General features: G+C 44.0%; 1 protein-coding gene across 1 annotated transcript in view; it reads right to left on the bottom strand.

The window, feature by feature from the left end:
- Positions 1-14543: 14543 nt before the first annotated feature.
- Positions 14544-18971, bottom strand: part of LOC308334222 (serine/threonine-protein kinase PAK 5-like) — a 50533-nt gene continuing 46105 nt past the window's right edge. Inside the window, exons 2-3 of the mRNA XM_080790859.1 lie at positions 17416-17639; positions 14544-14677 (exon numbers count right to left, since the gene is read on the bottom strand). Of these exons, the coding sequence (XP_080646985.1) occupies positions 14627-14677; positions 17416-17619 (255 nt within the window). The 5' untranslated portion in view covers positions 17620-17639 and the 3' untranslated portion in view covers positions 14544-14626. The remainder of the gene's footprint in view (positions 14678-17415; positions 17640-18971) is intronic.

Genomic DNA, 18971 nt, shown 5'->3' with positions numbered 1-18971 from the left:
GTTAAATTAACATTGATTTTACAATATAAATTGTGGTCTGTTGCATATCAAACTGGGGGTCCTTGAAATGAAAATGGTTGAAAATCACTGCTATAGCTGTAAAAATCTTCTCTTATGGGGGGTCTTTGGCATATCTTTTCAAATGGGGGTCCGCGGGCTAATGAGTGTCAATTTGGGGGTCCTTGCCGTGAAAAGGTTTGGGAACCACTGTTCAAGTGCTCTGGGACAGAACAAGGTACATACATTGATAAGCAATACGCCCACAGCTAAAGCAATGTGTGTGTCAATGTATTTTATTTTCCTGTGCGTAGTAAGTATTTCACAAGGTCACAGTTGTTCAGAAATAGCGCTTCTTCTAAAGCTGGTCCACCTGGCCCTCATTGACAATAGTATTCCACAGCCGCAGTTTTGCCTCCCAGTAAGACCAATCTGCGGGCTGGAATTGCTGTGTAGCAAAAATGACGTAGAGATGTCCATCCCTTCTTTTAATTTACCTTGACACAATGCAGGAAGGTGTAGCTCATCTGCTGTAGTCATTGTGCTGTAAGTCTAGACTCTACTGCCCTCTTCTGCAATTTACTGAGTAACACATGGTGTCCTACATTTAAATGGACACACCTCTGTCCCTGAAACTGGTCACCAAAAATAAATCCTATCATCAAAATGTGTCTGTTCTGCATGCCTGGATCTCCTCAGAGGCTGGACCATTAGCAAAAGCACAAAATAACAATAATATATAATATAATAATCCGGAAGATTTGGTCGCCATGGTTACACCTTGAAAGCTATGGGACGCTATGGCAAGCTATAGAGCATAGCAGTGGGTGTGGTTTTCTGGACTAACTGTAAGCTCTCCAATACATTTTTCCCATGAAGATTTACAAACAAATATTTATATACATTATTTTAAAGCCTAGAATCAAGCCGTCCAGGATCCTGGTGAATCATAAATAAAACCTTTGATTCTGTGAATATATATATATATATATATATATATATATGATATACTACATTTATAAATACCCTTTGTTTAGCAATAAAGAAAAAATCACAGAATCAAAGGGTACTAGATGTCGGTCATTTCAATCATTTGTCCACTGATCTCAAACTAGAGACTGAGACCATTTCTGAATCGCTGCAGGATAAAGTAGGGTTTAAGTGGTTAATAAATGGTAAATGGTGCATTTATATAGCGCCTTTATCCAAGGTGCTTTCCATAGATTGTGCATTACATTCACCCATTCACACACACATTCATACACCGATGGCGGCGGAAACCATGCAAGGCACCAACCAGCACATCAGGACTTCGACACTAAAGGCTCATACATAGTCTGGATTTTCGGTGGTGGGGTGACCACCGAACTACAACATGACGTCACGAGCCGCGGTGAACAGCAAACCACGGCCATCGCTCCAGCCCTTCTCTCTGTTTTTACTCACCACCACTCAACGTTATTTCAGCTCCGGTGGTCAGCTCACCACCGGAGCGGTGGTCACCTCACCACCGAAAGTCCAGACTATGAATAGGCCTTGACTCTGGGGGAGCCCAGGTTCAAACTGGCAACCTTGAGGTTACCATCCAGCCACTCTACCCCCGAGCCAACGTCGCTCCAGCTTCCATAATACTGGTATGTACACACAGACACACGCGCACACACATTTGAATTATTTTATTTGGATCTGCACAAGTGGCGTAATACAGAATAGACCCAAACACTGATCAGAATTAGGTTATACATTATATGGTCCAACCAAGCTGCTGCACATGCTTAACACACAGAGGGAAAAGAAGAGAAAAAAATATATATAGCACATTGTTGACATACTATTACTTGATACTACTAGACAGGATGTTTGTTTTGGGTTTTTTAAGCCACCTAGGGATAAATGAAACAACATCTTCTCCAGACAGACAGACTGCCCATAGTAGCTGAGACAGAACAGTATTTAGAAAGCTTTTTTGCATTTGTTTTTAGCAATCCACCCAATTGCAAACCCCTGAGCACAAGTTTATGGACATGGCCCAGACTTCCAAATACAAGGACAATAAGTCACACACACACACACACACACACACACACACACACACACACACACACACACACACACACACACACACACACACACACACACACACACACACACACACACACACACACACACACACACACACACACACATGAAAGAAATAATGAGGTCAAAACTATAACTTTGCATCAGAGTACGGGGGGGGGGTCACGTATTACACGACTTTTTCACAGAACAATTGGGAATCCTGACACGTTATTAGCGGAGGCGCTGATTAGGTTTTAGGCGAACAGGGATTTATTATTGGACACAAGGATTTGTGAGCGCTACGGTGATTAATAGACTGGCTCGTTTCCTGAGGGCATCTTCCTCGCCTGTTAGTGCCACAGCTAGTTGTGCCACAGCTAGTGCTTCTCAAAGTGGGGTCTGGGGACTACCAGGGGTCCTTGGGGGGTTCTAGGGGGCCCTCAGCAAAAGTAGTTCACAATCATTCTTAAACCACTTTTATACAAATCAAAAATAACAGATCTGCAAGCTTGTACGTCTGCTATTTTTGAAGAATTCTGAAAAATATAAAAAAGAAAAAAATATATCTTCTCTCCTGGGGGCGGGGGGGCTGGCACAAAACATTAGTACACTTGGAACCCACTCAAGGACACTTTGAGACCCACTGGTGCACCAACATGCACAATAGCAGCACCGTGACTCTGTTTGACCAGAAAGGAACAGAGCCTTAATTAGTATCATCGGTAACACCTGTGAGGGAAATAAGGAAGGGGCCCGGAAGCGACATTCTAAACTCTATACGGTTTGTGCTTATAACCACGCCCCATTTCGGAGGCCAACGCGTAAGTGCCTCTTGTCAACCGGACTAGACCTAATTATACAACTCTATGGACTAGACCGCGACGACCAAATGGACCCTTGCGGGCAGTGGCGTTTCCAGGAATTACATTTTGGGCAGGCAAGAATTACATTTTGGACAGGCAAGATGTGTTAATTGTCGTCTCCCCGCGCACAATCGTAGCACTAAAGGTTTTCAAAGAGATATACCTGCCAGACGAGTAGTATACAAAGGCTGAAAGGCTCTACCGCGACGGCCAATCAGCTGTCCACTAATAGTTCTCATGTCTTGTTTTTGTCCTCTTTTTTTCTCATTGTATGGATTTTGGCCAGGCCAGAAATGGATTTGGAGAGGCGGATGCCTGCCCTCACCTAATTTTAGATACGCCTCTGCTTGCGGGTCCATTGTGTTCCTTTTGTACAGTTACAGCCCCGTAAGGGCTCATTTTGACCCATGGTGGTCCCCAGACTTATTATTATGGCCAATTTATGCAACGTAGTACAACGGTGTAACGCGCTGAAACTAACAGAACTTGTAATCATCCTTGTCAGCTTATAGATATTTTCGGCACGTGACGCTGCCATAACAAAGTATAAATAAGGCTGGGCCAGAACAGAGATCCATGAATCCAACATGGATGTGCGCTGCATGAGTCTGCGTGTGTACAGACTTTAATCTCTAATAGCTTTATGGGGTGCCGCTCCATCCAATTACTCAACCCCACCGCTAACTCCACATTATGCACGGAGGTCAAGAGACCTGGAGGAGCTATTTTATGAAGAACGCTTTACAGCACATTTCCTCCACATTATGTCATGTGATCTATCTCTCTGTGTGTGTGTGTGTGTGTGTGTGTGTGTGTGTGTGTGTGTGTGTGTGTGTGTGTGCAGTAGCATGAAGCGGATATGCACGCATCTGGTGTGCATGTGTATTCAGTATTCAGTGCGCATACAGTACCATGCGGCTGTAGTGAGACGATGGGGAGACCCTGAGCGCCTCTTGCTGTGTGTCTGTCCTTGGGATTCGTCAGGAATACACACACACACGCACACACACACACACACACATCCAGCAAGCAGCCTAGACATCACATCTGTGACTTGTATATGTGCTATTTATGAATATTTAAAAAATAACCTTGAAAGTATTGAAAAATGCTGCATGAATTAGATTTGTTTATAACACAAATCTTCTCTTCTGGGGGTCCCTGGCATGAAACAATTTCAGGTGGAGGTCCGCGGCATCAATTTGGCTTTTTTAGATCTACTGAACCATGATATTTCTGCATGGGCAAACCATTAGCTATCATGCTGGAGATGTGTGATTGACACAGAGCTGTCATGTGCGTCCACCAAGGAGAGATCAGAGACCGGCTGCGGTGGCATCACAACACACCAACACCAACTCATTGGGCTTTTCCAGAGTCGTATTCCGGTCGTTCTCGCTAGAGTTAGAATCATAGAGGAAGATGGACGGACCAAACTATTATTATACCTTATACCTAGACGATTATACCAAACTAAACACATTTTAAACTAGGGGAATCATTTTGGAGGTAAAAGTTTAGGAAAACACTGGAATCCTGCACACTGTCATTCTTACAACAACATTTTGGTCGGTCATACCTTCATCAGGCAGAGGTCAAAGTTTATCATCATGCCTTTGGTTTGTCTTTTCCAATCAACTCCCCACCACCGTCAGGTCAGGGAAATATTTAGATCTGCCGACACACCGACAGAGAAGAGCGAGAGAGAGAGAGAGCTCCCTTCAACTCTCTACTCTACTCTGGCTCACAAAGACAGACAGCAGCCAAACAGAGATCAATTACTCACCAGCGCTCATTAATCTCAGTCCTGTCTTCCACCACGCACACGCACGCACGCACACAACACACAGCACACCACCCTGGCCAAACGTGACAAACACTCTTAAGTTTTCCAATTTTGTAAACATTTGTAGAATAAATATTAAGTTTCAACACATAATGTCAACTAAAATTTGCGTCGGCGCCGTGCCAGCCAGGTGTCTATTATAAACAAACCGGTGGGTGTGTGAGGCTGCTGGATTTAACAGTTCGTGGACAGAGGCTTTCGCCTTCACAGCCAATGCAGATTGACTGCCTGTATGTTTAATCTGCAGTGAGAAGCTATCAAACAACAATAACCATAATTTCAGTCTCAAGATAACATTATTATGTGATTGAGCCACTAGTGCTTGTATCAGCTTGACCTATATAGCATAAAAATAACAAAAGTCAACTTCCTTATGAAGTGTCCTTCCACTATAGTGTCGTGCTTCTCAAAGTGTGGTGCAGGGACCTCAGGGTTCCTGCTGGGGGTTTCAAATGGACTCTTACAGGTAGGGGTGTCAAAAACAATCGATTCGAATTAGAATCGCAATTCCTGTTTTCTTTTACAGTTACAGGAGTTTACTACATGGTGTTTGTGATATGAAATGTAAGCTCACCCTAATCAGAGTAAACATCATGTCTTCAGTCATTTTCAAGTTACTGTAGTATAGTCACTTCAGTTGGCTGGAGTAGATTGTGATGAAATCCTATGTATTGAATCGAGAATCATTTTGAATCGAGAATTTTTTGGATTGAGAATTGAGATTGAGATTTTGAATCGAATCGTGACCCCAAGAATCGGAATCGAATTGTGGGACACCCAAAGATTCACAGCCCTTACAGGGCTGTATTCTGTATTACACTCTGAAAGTGTGCGAATGATTGATTGATGAACTTGCACATGCACTTTGAACTCTGTTCTCTATTTAATCATATGAGCTGTGTAGTCCCCACTATTCTGTTTATCTTTTATTTTGTGTATTTTACTACTTTTCATGGTGCATTTAACCCATTTAGATCTGAGGACGATCCTACAAATGTCTTTTAAATCCTGACAGTTTTCTGAAAAATCTATGTTTTCATGTCAGTCATTCTCAAACAATTTCAGGACTCCCAAAAAATACATGTAATTGGCCGCCGACCCCAATCTGAAGCAAAGATTTTGAGTTAAAAACGTTTGCTCTGAAAGAATATATATTCAAAGATTTGCGCCACATTTTCACGATTTGTACGTCTGCTATTTTTGAAGAATTCTGAAAAATATCGGAGAAAAAAAAAGATCTTCTCTTCTGGGGGCGGGGGGGGCTGGTACACTTGGAACCCACTCAAGGACACTTTGAGAGAGCTTGTAGATCTGCTATTTTTCAATAGCTAAAGTATAACAAAATGCCTAAAACACCAAAAGAGGTTCCCGCCCAGAAGGGGTTATTAATGGATTGAGATGACTTGACTGGACAGTCAACAGTTTATGCCATGAAGTTGCCCCATCACTGTTTCTTTCTTTTCTCGTCCCTTTTTCCCTCTGCTGATACTGCTGTGTGTTATGGTTGCACTAAATGAAATTTCATTGTATGTTTCATACAGTGACAAATACAGATCTTATCTTAATGGAACCACTTATGGGTCCATTGTGTTACATTGTGTACTCTTTCTGAGTTCTGGGGGTCTTTTAAATGATTAATGAATAGTTTGAGAACCACTGCACAGCAGAACAGCAGCAAGCACTATTTGGCCACACGGGGGGCACTGTACACCCATGTAATGAACCGCAGCTAAGCGGTGAGCCTCAATGAGTGTAACAGTAGAACGTTCTTCTGAAGTCACACTCAGTGTGATATCTCATTCATGTGAGTAGCTAATTGTCAGTACCAGTGATTCACATTCTGCATTATGCGGTAGACTTCAACAAAGTGTACACATGCAGTGGGGGGGCCTTTGGACCCCCAAACTGGTATGTATTTGGCTGTGGACCCCAAATCTACAATTTGTGTTGTTGTAATGTGTGTCAAACTTTACCGAATTCTCTCAATATAATTTCAGAAAACTTGCAAACTTGCAAAACTTTCAAATTATCCAATGTTAAACACAGTCGAAGTGGTTAAACTGATTGCGATGCTGCAGTAGATCAACACATCTTGTGGGGGACTCTCTTCATGCCCTTCTCTGAAGTCCCAAGAACACAAAGGAGCAATAACCATAAAAGTTACATTATGTGTTTTCTCCATATAATTTGAAATAGTTCAAATAGCCAATCTACAAGCGCACAACTTCGATGTGGATCGGCTAGTTGAACAATTTAGCCTATAAAATGTTTTTATTTTATTTTTATGATTTTGGATAAGGGGTAATACAGTATATGGCCCAGAGAGATAGCCATAAATGACCATTTGCAGGTCTGTAACTCAGAGTGTAAAAATGGGAGACCACCAGGTCAAAAGGGACCCTTACAGGTCTGTATCTGAAAGTACAAATGGGTGTACATTTCGACACTGAGAGTTATGAGGGTCCTTGAAAGTAAAATGTTTGAGAAACATTGTACCAGTGAACTCCTAATGTGCCATACATACTGTAGTGTCATAGTGAATCAGAAACATTGTACCAGTGAACTCCTAATGTGCCATACATACTGAATCATGTTCTGAAGAAAGCCTGGAGACTGACATTCAGTAACTGGGTCTTATATGATCAAAATAAGGAACATTATAATGGGGAGTAAAAACACGGACACATTTGTCTGTATATGGACATACAGTATTGATGACCCCACTAGTACCCTTTTATTCATATCTATGGCTGAGCCGCCAGGCACCGCAGCACTTGTACCCTTCTAAACTGCACCTGAACCATCTTTGTACAACATTTAAAATATCACTGCTCAGATGTCCTTTGACAGAGCACACGCACGCACATAGACACAGCGCCACTGGAGGACGGTTGGTGTGAACATCCTGGCAAGGTATGACACACACCACTAAGAGCCAACACAAACACCCCCCCTCCCTGCCTGCCTGGCCCCATGCAGACTGTGACCGACTGGTGACAAGGTGCACGGCGTGGCTGTGAATGGCAGCATAAGGTCTTTTATACACCTGGCTGAGTGTGACAAATAAACAAGCGGAAAAGGTGTCTGGGGAGTATTTTGCCATCAAACTATTCACATAGTCTTATGCCGTGGGTTGATGATTGGATTTGTGGTGAAAAATCGACCTAGTTTAAGGGAAGAAAATATTTATAAAAATAGGTCTCTCTATCGTAGCGTAATATTCATGTGGAATCTGTACTCTGTACTCTGCAAGTAGCAAGAGTTGGTGACGAGACCGTCTTGCGAAGCAAATGTCGCCACACACAACCGAAGAGCTGACAGGCCAGGGCCAAGACACAGGGCTTCTCTCTTCACATTAAACGATGAGGGCCTCACCACCTCCAAGCTCGAGATTCTACATCTAATGAGAAGCAATGAGGACTATAGTGAGGAGTAATTATTTAGGAGTAGTGAGGAGGGGTGAAGAGTGGCGGCATAGCAGCAAAGGAGTAGTGACAAGCGGTGAGGGCCAGTAGTGACGAGCAGTGAAGAGTGGCCTTGGAATGAGAGAAGTACTAAATCAATGGCATCCACTTCAGCAAACTGCCAAGAAATAAAGACGCTATCTCTATCTTTGTGCGTGCGTGCGTGGCTGCGTGCACGTGCATGCGTACGTGTGTGCGCACATACACACATACCTGCATAATTATGCGTCTGTGTGTATTTGCATGAGTGTGTGTGTGTGTGTGTGTGTGTGTGTGTGTGTGTGTGTGTGTGTGTGTGTGTGTGTGTGTGCATGGTGCATGCTTGTATCTGTAGTGTGTGTGCTTCATCACAAATCAATCCTGTTCCTTTCCTTCAAGACCACTTTGTCTCGGACCGATTCTACGATTAAGATCACCGGGAGATAATAAATGCCTGATACACTCACACTGCCAAGTGCAAAATGCCATAATGATCTATCACACAATCAATCATTCTTTCTCTAAACAAAAACATGCAGGTCTACACAGTATAAAGAAACAAACTTGTCTAATAGGCACTGACATACAGTTAATAACGCGGCAGGTTTCGCAACGAAAAGCTTGACCTTGCGGGGAAACTGCTTTGCTCCACGGGTCTTAATCTGTCTCCAGCATATTAGACAACAAGGTGCTGCCTGGAGGCAACGCCACATAAGGGAACAGCTAAGTTTGTTGAGACAGACTGCAATTAGCGTCAGTGTCACATACAGAAACTCCGACAAGCCAGCCGTCGCTTTCCCTCAAGATTTTTAAGGGATATTAAGACAGATTGTCTGGATTTCGAATGCACTGACCTTAAAAAAAAAAGAAAAAAAAGTAAACTGTAAACTTCAATAAAGGGGACATTTCAAAGAGTTGGTAAGCAGCCGCAGCTGCATTTATCTATTCTAGACCTTCTTTATTCCCTGTGTGCAGGGAAGGCTTGGAAGGCTTCCAGTGTCATTAACACCCACTGTGATAATAACACTGAACTTAGTAGTACCTCTGTGCATCGTGGCAGATCCTTAATATGACACTTCCTCATTAAATGGAAGCACTATTTGGTGATCCAGGCCCTGAGCCCACGGGCAGGCGGAGACCTGTCGAATCGGAAACACTATCCCCGTGAGTCTCCGTCTCCATACGTACACATACGGCAGCGCACCGGAGGGACAGAAATAAACCTTGGTATACTTGCAGCGTGAACGTCACCTCTCCCGTGCCAAGCAAGTAAACAACAAGCACGCTGTATAGCTTTAGTTTGCAAAAATCTGCAGCTGACCCAGGCCAGGGTTGGATCCAACTCTCTTTACTGCTCTCATGCCTTTCCCGTGTCTCTGCACACTGTCTAAAAAGAATGTAAGCCCAAAAATATGTATAGCTTGTATATGTCAACTGCAACAAAAACTGCACCAAGTATTGCAATACCCAATTCTTTAAATAGCTCATCTCCATAAAGAGCATTTCTCAGAGTGAGAATAGCTCTTGAAAACCTAACCTTACTCCCAACATCCATCTGGTCTATGCCGCCACGGTCTATATTAGAAGAACGCAGCAACGGCATACCACTGTGCAGCCTTGCCTACAATCAGAGTCCTGCATTCAAATAGCCATACCTGCGACTGTTTAGGAAACTTCTCCACTTGCGTCTTCGGCAGTGGCACAGCTCTGCGAGTCTGACCCCGCTCCGTGTTCTCGGTGCCTCCCATGGCCTGGCCCTGGCTGAGCCTCACCCTGAGCCCCGACACCAGCACCGGCCGCCTCAGCTGCTGCTGCTGCTGCCCCTTCCCTCCGAGACCCTCTCTCCCCCCGGCACTCTCCGCCGCCCGGCTCTCTGCTGCCACTCGACCCCCCGCCATGAGTCGCTCTGAGCAGCTGCATCCAGACCTGGTCTCACTGCAACGCCACAGACACTCGCGCACACACACACGCGCACACACACACACACACGCTCTCACACACACACACACACACACACACACACACACACACACACACAGCCAACTGCAACCCCCAACCACCTCTCTTCTTTTACCCAGTGATCGAGTTTCCTCCGCCTCGGTCACCTGCCAGAGTGGTGGTGTGGGAGTGGCGGGGGTCTATCTGCTATCACTGACCCACTGACATTTACTGTAACAGCTTTAGCCCTGCTGAACATGACGAGCTTGCAGACATGGTGCTATTGTTCTCACATCGCCAGGCCTCAGGGTCGGTCGTCAATGCTGACAAGGTCCTACTTAGGCTATGTTAAGAGACTCTAGAGAGGCACATGATTTTAGCCTGTCCAGATCGGAATCAGACACGCAATGGAAACATGATTTTTCTGAGGAGGAAACACATTCCTCAGTGGTTTGAAATGTGATTCAAATCAGATAACTAAGGATGTATCCAAGTCTGGATGCTTGGACATGTTTTACAACAGGATCTGTTAATCCCACACCTAGAGGCCGTTACCCTAACACCATACTTGAACCATCAGAATACTTCACCATGTGAAATCACCCAAGAAATATAAACCAGCAATTTTGGACTGTGTTTAAATATCTAATCCAAAGATAAACCAGTACCGAATAAACTGACAACAATACAATGTGTCCATAGCCTTAACATCCTATATAATTGTCATCATTCTTTTAGCACCATGTGACATATGAAACTAGGGTTTTTTTCATGATTCTGAATCCATTCCAAGCATTCGTTTTGCACAAAAAACACATAGCCGTCATCACAAATGTGATGAGGTCAGCACAAGTGTGGCCAAGTGGTATGGTCACATATTATGCTAATAACTCAAATTTCAATTTTTGTTATTAGACACCTTTAGAAACACATTGGTGAAGAAGTTTCTTGGTAACGATTTAGTTCCCAGATTGGTCAAATACCTGATAAAAATGCCCTTGCTACAAGAATTGTAACTAAATTAGATTAGTAGGAAGTGCATGCAGTAGCATCTTTACCGGTTAACCTCTACCAAGATTAGAGGTGCTCCGACCAGGTTTTCTTTTTTTTCATGATCGGCCGATACCGACCTTGTGCATTAGGGGAACGTCATGTACGACACATTACTGTATAAGCAAAGCATTACTCACACCCATGTTGTTACATCGGTACCACAGCAAGCCGATTAGTGATGTCCGATTACAAAACTCTGATGCGATCACTTGCAATTACTGTGGACAGTCAGTGCTAATTTGAGAAACAAAGTTTGTTTGAAACAGTCTACCAACTACCATTCGAGACCAGCACACCCTCAATGCCCCCTCAATGACCCAGAGCCATTCCATATCAACTCTCACTGCTTTTAAACTTTTCTAGAACACCACCAGCCCCGACACGACCCAGTGTCACTCACACCCCAGCGGCCTCAGAGTAGACCCAGTGCCCTCCTGTTGCCACGGCATCATCCACACACCAAACAACCTCCTCATTACCGTCTATTCCTTCCTCAGGGCCGCCGTGTTCCCCCGTGCTATGTCCCTGCAGACAGAGATGTTTAGTGACGTCATTGAGGGGGCATTGAGGTTGCTGGAGAGTGTCATGGTGGAGTTTTAAATACATTGTTTTCAATGAGAGTGGCGTAAATATCACCAATTTTAGTCATGGGTGCAACATGACAACTGTATTTTGCAATAAGTATTTTACAGTGACTACTGACTACAGTGAACTAAAGTGTCTGTAATGTTTATGTTGTACTATTACTAAAAACGATCTAAAATAAATGGATTTAAGATCATTAAAGCTGGGATGTTGCCTGAGTCCAGTGCTTTCTGTCAACTTCCGGTTCAGGACTTTGTAACTATTCGGCTCCCCATAGCCGACCTTGATAGCTGCACAGAGTCGCAACTCTCACATCTAAACGGCAGATCACTCCTGTTGAGTTAGATTAACCAAAGATCTTTAACCTCTCCCAGCCAGCGTGCTTTCTGGTACAGAGGGCCGTATAGTGCATGGAGCAAGCGTTGGATACAGCTGAGAAATATGACGTCACCATTATTTTGAGCGACACTCCTCTGCACTGTAGTTCACTCCCATTCCTAGACCAGGAAATGTAGTTCACTCCCATTCCTAGACCAGGAAATGTAGTTCACTCCCATTCCTACACCAGGAAATGTGTCTCGTTCCTACAGGCGTTTAGCCGATTTTTAGCCGAATGCAAACGACAATACCAATCACTTAGTGGAAGCATGATTATTATTATTATTATTAATAAATTATTGAATTTTTTGCGTTTTGTGTTTATTTGATGAAACCTTGCCAGTTATAGGAAACGTTTCAGAAAAAGCAATAAGTCACGTGATGCCGTAGTTTATAGTGATTTTAGAACAGGAACACACACACGAGCACTTAAATTTTTGTATAAATACAAGAAATATGATGACATACTGTCATATAAAATGCAGCTCATTGTTTTGCAAGACCCGGCAGTTATAACTGCATGTACAATTACAGCCCCTATTAAATTTGCACACACATACTGTACAGTACAGCGCGCGCACACACACACACACACACACACACACACACACACACACTGTCATATTTCATAAGCTTCGAGACCACAGTGTTATGTTTTTTTTTAATAATACATGGAAATGCTGTTAGGGCACAATGTCGTAATTAATTTATACTTGTGTTGTGCCATGAAAATAGCTGATGTACAAGCTCACAACGGGGCACGATGCGATGCCTTGTGAGCTTGCAGGTCTGCTTTTATTCATCAGCGCACGACACCGGGGAGCGACTAAAGTGTAAAGCAGGCTTTAGCCTACTTCTGGATTTGTGTGTGTGTGTGTGTGTGTGTGTGTGTGTGTGTGTGTGTGTGTGTGTGTAAGTGTGTGCCGGGGGGGGGGGGGGGGGGGAGGCGGCAGAGCAGAGAGCAGAGTCAAGGCTTTAAGCAATATTAATGAGCAATGTGACAACGATGAACTATGAGCACACACACTGCCTGAGGTCATTTCATCACAGCGACCCAGTTGACCTTTCTGACACACTGCGGTAGATATACAGTATATTTCTGTATGAAGAGCTGTTACTGTAACAAGGCCCGCAGACGCGCGCACACACACACACGAGGAGACAGAGCTCGGACAGTCTGCCATCCAGAGGATGAGCAACGTCAGTCAAGTGTCAGGATCACCAATGGAGACCAGGGACAGGGACTCTATTAATATACCACTAGGACACCCTGGGAATCACACACACACGCGCACGCACACAAACGTGCGCGCACGCACGCACACACACACACACACACACACACACACATACACACACACACACACACACACACACACACACACACACACTAACACCCATACGGATGCATACACTCTATTGTTGCCGTCAGGCAGAAACCACTGTATTTTTGTGTTTTCTCGTAAATCAACGCCCTACTTGGTCTTATTGCAGCGTCACACAAAAGCGTCAAAGGTAGCAGATCTACAAGCTCGAAACACAGCGCGAAGCGACACATTTCGAGCTTGTCGATGTGCTACTTTTGCTCTTTTTTGAATAGTAACTGTTTAGGACATATGATGTTTCCACCTCGACAAAGACGATATTCTATTCTGGTTTTATATATTATGCATCTGCATGGGTGGCGTGGGTGGGCAAGCGTGCATGAATGGTGGTTTGTTTGTGGGAAGAAGAGAAGAACTAGGGAGGTGCATTGAGCAGGAAAACTGTGCAATTGGAGAGAGGAGAGGAGAGGAGAGGAGAGGAGAGGAGAGGAGAGGAGAGGAGAGGAGAGATCAAGGGTCCTTTCTCCACAGCGGAGGTCTACATACTGTAGCAGAGCGGGATCAGCTGTCATGGCAACATGCACTTCATCTCAGCACCCACCATCACCATCATCATCACAATCATCATCATCATTATCATCAGTGGCACTAATGACTAAAAACATAACGAGGAGAAACATGGGAACAGACAACTAGGCATTATCATAACATATCATTTTTTTGGGAGGGTTGTTGGTTAAAAGTCAAGAACTATAGGCGCTGTCGGACAGAAACTCCATATTTTATACTTTTGATGTTTTTTTTTTTTTCGCCAAATCTGAATCCTGATAAGTAACCGTTTTGGTGATGATGTTTCCACCCGACAGTGACGACATTGAGGCCGATCCGATGCCCTTCGTTCTCCATGTTTGTCCCCGTCGCTACGGGCAACGCCAACCTCCGCCTGAATGCATGGCGGCAGGCAGGCAGGTCACAGCGGAGAAATGGAGTAAAAAGATAAAAAAGAAAAAGAGCTGAAGAAAAAAAGAAGAAAGTCATGATCGCGTGAGGGGGGCGACCATCAAAAAATAATATGTACGGAAGGAGGAGGAGCTTATAAAGAAAGAAAGAAGGTAAAAAACAGAAGGGAAATAGAAGTCATACTTTGAGCAACGGTGTTTCAGATGACCGGACTTTCTTGGGAGATATCTGTGAAGAGAGCAAGAGGGGTTATATTTTTTCTTGTTGCCCCCTCTTCAGAGATATCTCCTGTGGCATATTGCTGTTCTGGGGGTTTGACGGTATATGGTGTGTGGACGTGGCGTCTGATTTGTGTATTTATTTATTATTTGTCGTTGCTCCTACTCTCCGCAAGATCTGTCATGTGGCTCCTCGTAAATTTACTGTAGCCTAAAAATAGCCCGGTAAAGTACTGCTAATGCTACCAGCACTATCAACCCTCATTGCATTTGGATGTGTTCAAGCTACAAACGCAGCCAAGTAACATCAAGTCGGTGTCTTGCAAGCAATGTCAAACTGCCAATATCAAGCTTGAGGAACTGTTTGAAATGTATCTTTTTGGCGTTGACCGACTGCAGCCTTTAACCACTTTAACCCTGATGTCCCTGTTTTGGGCGTGTCATTATAGTCAGAAACTTTCACAAATGTTCAAAACGGTTTTGAAAACGTTTTGAATTGTCCTTTTTCCCCCCCCTTTTTTTACAGGGCTTAAGTGGTTACTTGATTATTTTCAAGGTCAAGGAGAAAGCTTTCAGTTCAAGCAGATATTTGTACCACACAGGACAGAAGGTGTAAGAAGGGCTGAAAGCTGAGGGCCCCGTGGCCTGCTGGGGCCCCGTGGGAGCCTGGCCCGCATGGGGGGGCCACACATGCAGCATGAGGGGACCGACAGACCAGTGTTGATTTCGCTATGATGAAAAATGTCGACTACATTTTTTCCCAGCCAAAAACTAAATAAAAACTAAGCTATGATGACTAAAACTAAGACAAACAAACGTTTTGTCGAAATTAAACATTTCAGATGACTAAACTATGACTAAATGTAAATGGAATTGTATTCAACAGACTATGACACTAACTAAATCAAAAACGTCAACACTGAAGCGGACAGACAGAGGGCAGAAAGGAGAAGAGGTACGCCACAGTGACAGACAGTGACTGGACAGAACCTGATGGGGAAGACCCCGGGGGTTCATCACCACAGTTCACCCTCACAGCAAGCCAGTGAGAGCTCCCTACACACGGTACATGTAGGTACAGATAGATACAACATTAAAGGCTCATTCAAGGCTTTTGTTTTTTCAATTTCTTTGCTGTCGTCCTTTTCTCAGAACATCAGTGAGTAAATTATGAAAAACCGACGAACAACAACACATCAGAGGAGACACTCAGAAGGCTGGAGGACACAGAGGACACACAGAGGAGACACTCAGAAGGCTGGAGGACATGGAGGACACACAGAGGAGACACTCAGAAGGCTGGAGGACACAGAGGACACACAGAGGAGACACTCAGAAGGCTGGAGGACATGGAGGACACACAGAGGAGACACTCAGAAGGCTGGAGGACATGGAGGACACACAGAGGAGACACTCAGAAGGCTGGAGGACACAGAGGACACACAGAGGAGACACTCAGAAGGCTGGAGGACATGGAGGACACACAGAGGAGACACTCAGAAGGCTGGAGGACATGGAGGACACACAGAGGAGACACTCAGAAGGCTGGAGGACACACAGAGGAGACACTCAGAAGGCTGGAGGACATGGGGGACACACAGAGGAGACACTCAGAAGGCTGGAGGACATGGGGGACACACATACAGTCACACAAGGAGGGACACTGGGTAGCTCTCATTTAGGGCTGTTCCATTTTGCCTAAAAAAATTAATTTCTCTGAAAACTCGATTTTCAATTTCGATTTTGAGGTAAAATACATTGTCTAAAATATGTTGTCCAACCTTAAACAAACATTAAACGAACATTAATTCGGTGTCGGACTCAGGCTTATTATGCTTTAGCAGGACTGGGCTGGACTCCCCCCCCCCCCCAGTGTAGGGCTCTAATGAGTGAGATCCTTACTGTAATTACCCTAATCAAAGTGAAAATCGATTTTCTGATTTAAATTTTCTTCCAAACAAAAAAGTGATTAATCGCCCAGCCCTACTCTGATTATAGCCTGTTTAGCACACAGCCTGTGGGCTTCCCATAGGTTTACTCTTAGTCTAATGACATGGCATAGTTAGTATAATTAGTATAGTGCAGTATGACTTGCTTGGTATGGCATGTTATAACATGGCCTCCAATATGGCCTACTATGGTACGGTACGGTATATAACCCATTATGGCCTCCTACAGTATATGTTAAACTGAACGTGATCATAATACATAATGGTGATACAAGAATGATCATATAATAATCACAGCAAAAAATAAAGAACTACCCATTTTCCCATAGGAGAAATACAACAGAGTAGAGTTGGAGCAGGAGGATGGAGTGTTGAGGAACAATAAAGTAAAACCACAGAAGGGAAAAAAGAGAACTAGAGAGAAGCTGAGAAACGACTGTGAATCAATCAGAGACAGAGAGAAGAGACAGCGTCAGACAGCTAACTGTAGAGGGAGGGATAAATAAATATGGACAGAGAGACTGAGAGAAAGAGAAAGAGAGGGGAAGACAAACAAACAGACGAGCGAAAGGAAACACAGAGTTCAAACACGATAGAAAAAGAGATGGAAACAAATCGTCCGATAGCAACACAGAAGCAGGGAGACATGGACGGACAAACAGGGACAGAGACGCATGGACAGACAGACACATAGGGATAGACACATGGACAGACGAACTACAGGGACAGAGAAGGTCATGCCATGTTCCCCCGCCCCATGTTCCCCCGCCGCCCATAGGCTCCTCCCTCCTCGCTCTACCTTCATGGGCGCCAGCTGGATGGGCGTGATGTACGATGGGTCCACCATAGGCTTGGGCCGGTTGGCGGTGTCTGCCAGGAGGCTCTGCCATTGCTGCGGCAGCCCGGTGAACTTCTGCTCCCGCGCGTCGAAGCCCGTGTGCACCCGGTGCTCGAAGTTCGACGGAGCCGAGATCTCCAGCCGTTTCTTCTTCTTACCAAACATGCTGGAAAACCCGGGCAAACCTGGCAACCCGACAAGAAAGACACACACAGAGAGAGAGAGAGAGAGAGAGAGAGAGAGAGAGGGGGACACTGTTATCCACTTTGTACTTTGACATAGCGTAGGATTAGTTCAAATGGCCAGCGTGATGCATTGTGAGAGCCTGTAGAATTATTGAACCAAATGATGCCAAAATGATGCCTAGTTCAAAGTGGTACATTGGCAGGTAAACATACAGACATAGGACAACATACATAAGACATAATTGCAAGAAACTGAAACATCCATTCTCACACAGGCACAAGCACCTGTGTGCGCGCACGTACGTGCACGTGCACACGCACACTCAGGAGAGAGCATTCATTTTTCATATTTTATTTAATTTGAACATTTATTCTTATACATCATTTATCATTTAGATACTCAAAGAGTCTCTTTTGAGTCTCCTACCGGAAACACACCGAACAAAATAAGTAATAATAAAAAATTGATAGAATATAAGTCATATTTTGGGTGAACTACTCACTTTAATTTGAATATTTATTCTTATGGGTCAAGTATGATTTAGATTTATTTAGTCAAATAAAGCATTTTTAATGTATAGCTCCTATTGTTTACAGCACACCTTACCTACATACACATATCGCAATGCACGTACTGTACACTACACACACACACACACACACACACACACACACACACACACACACACACACACACACACACACACACACACACACACACACACACACACACGTTTGTGCACACACCTCTCAATTCAGCCATGACAATCATGTTATGTACATACGACGCGCAATTTGCTTTGACAGTAAAAGAAATATATGATTTATACAAGCCATCAAATGTGGTTTTGACAAGTTAAAAGCAACACTGAATAACACCACCACTGTCTCCAGCTTTTTATGAGATGTGAAGAGAGAATTCAGCATTTATCATTTCATTACATCAACAGCCAGCTCCCTAACGATGCCAGCTGTCTGTATATAAATACACCAAAAGGAATCAATCTCCATTGCTAATCCTCTTTCAATATCAACCAGGTTCCCTTTTATCTCAAAAGACAGTCATCTCAAGTCAGTTCCAATATTGTGAGGATGATCTCATCATCAGTGGTGGAAAAGGTACTCACATGGAACAGCATCAATACCCCATTGTAGAAATAGTCGGTTGCAAGTACAAGTTCGGTATTAAAAATGTAGTTATGTTTTCTACCTACCTAACCTACAGCACACACTGGTGGTGAGTTCAGGTGTGCCTTTGGGAGTTTGACTTGCCCTTTGGAGTGCTTTGGGCACAAAAAGAGTGAAAACAACCACTGACCTGTAATACAAATG

Source organism: Protomyctophum bolini, assembly GCF_963924005.1.
Source record: "Protomyctophum bolini genome assembly, chromosome: 19".
NCBI lineage: Eukaryota > Metazoa > Chordata > Actinopteri > Myctophiformes > Myctophidae > Protomyctophum > Protomyctophum bolini.
The sequence above is the reverse complement of the archived record's forward strand: the minus strand, read 5'-3'. Positions and strand labels throughout refer to the sequence as shown.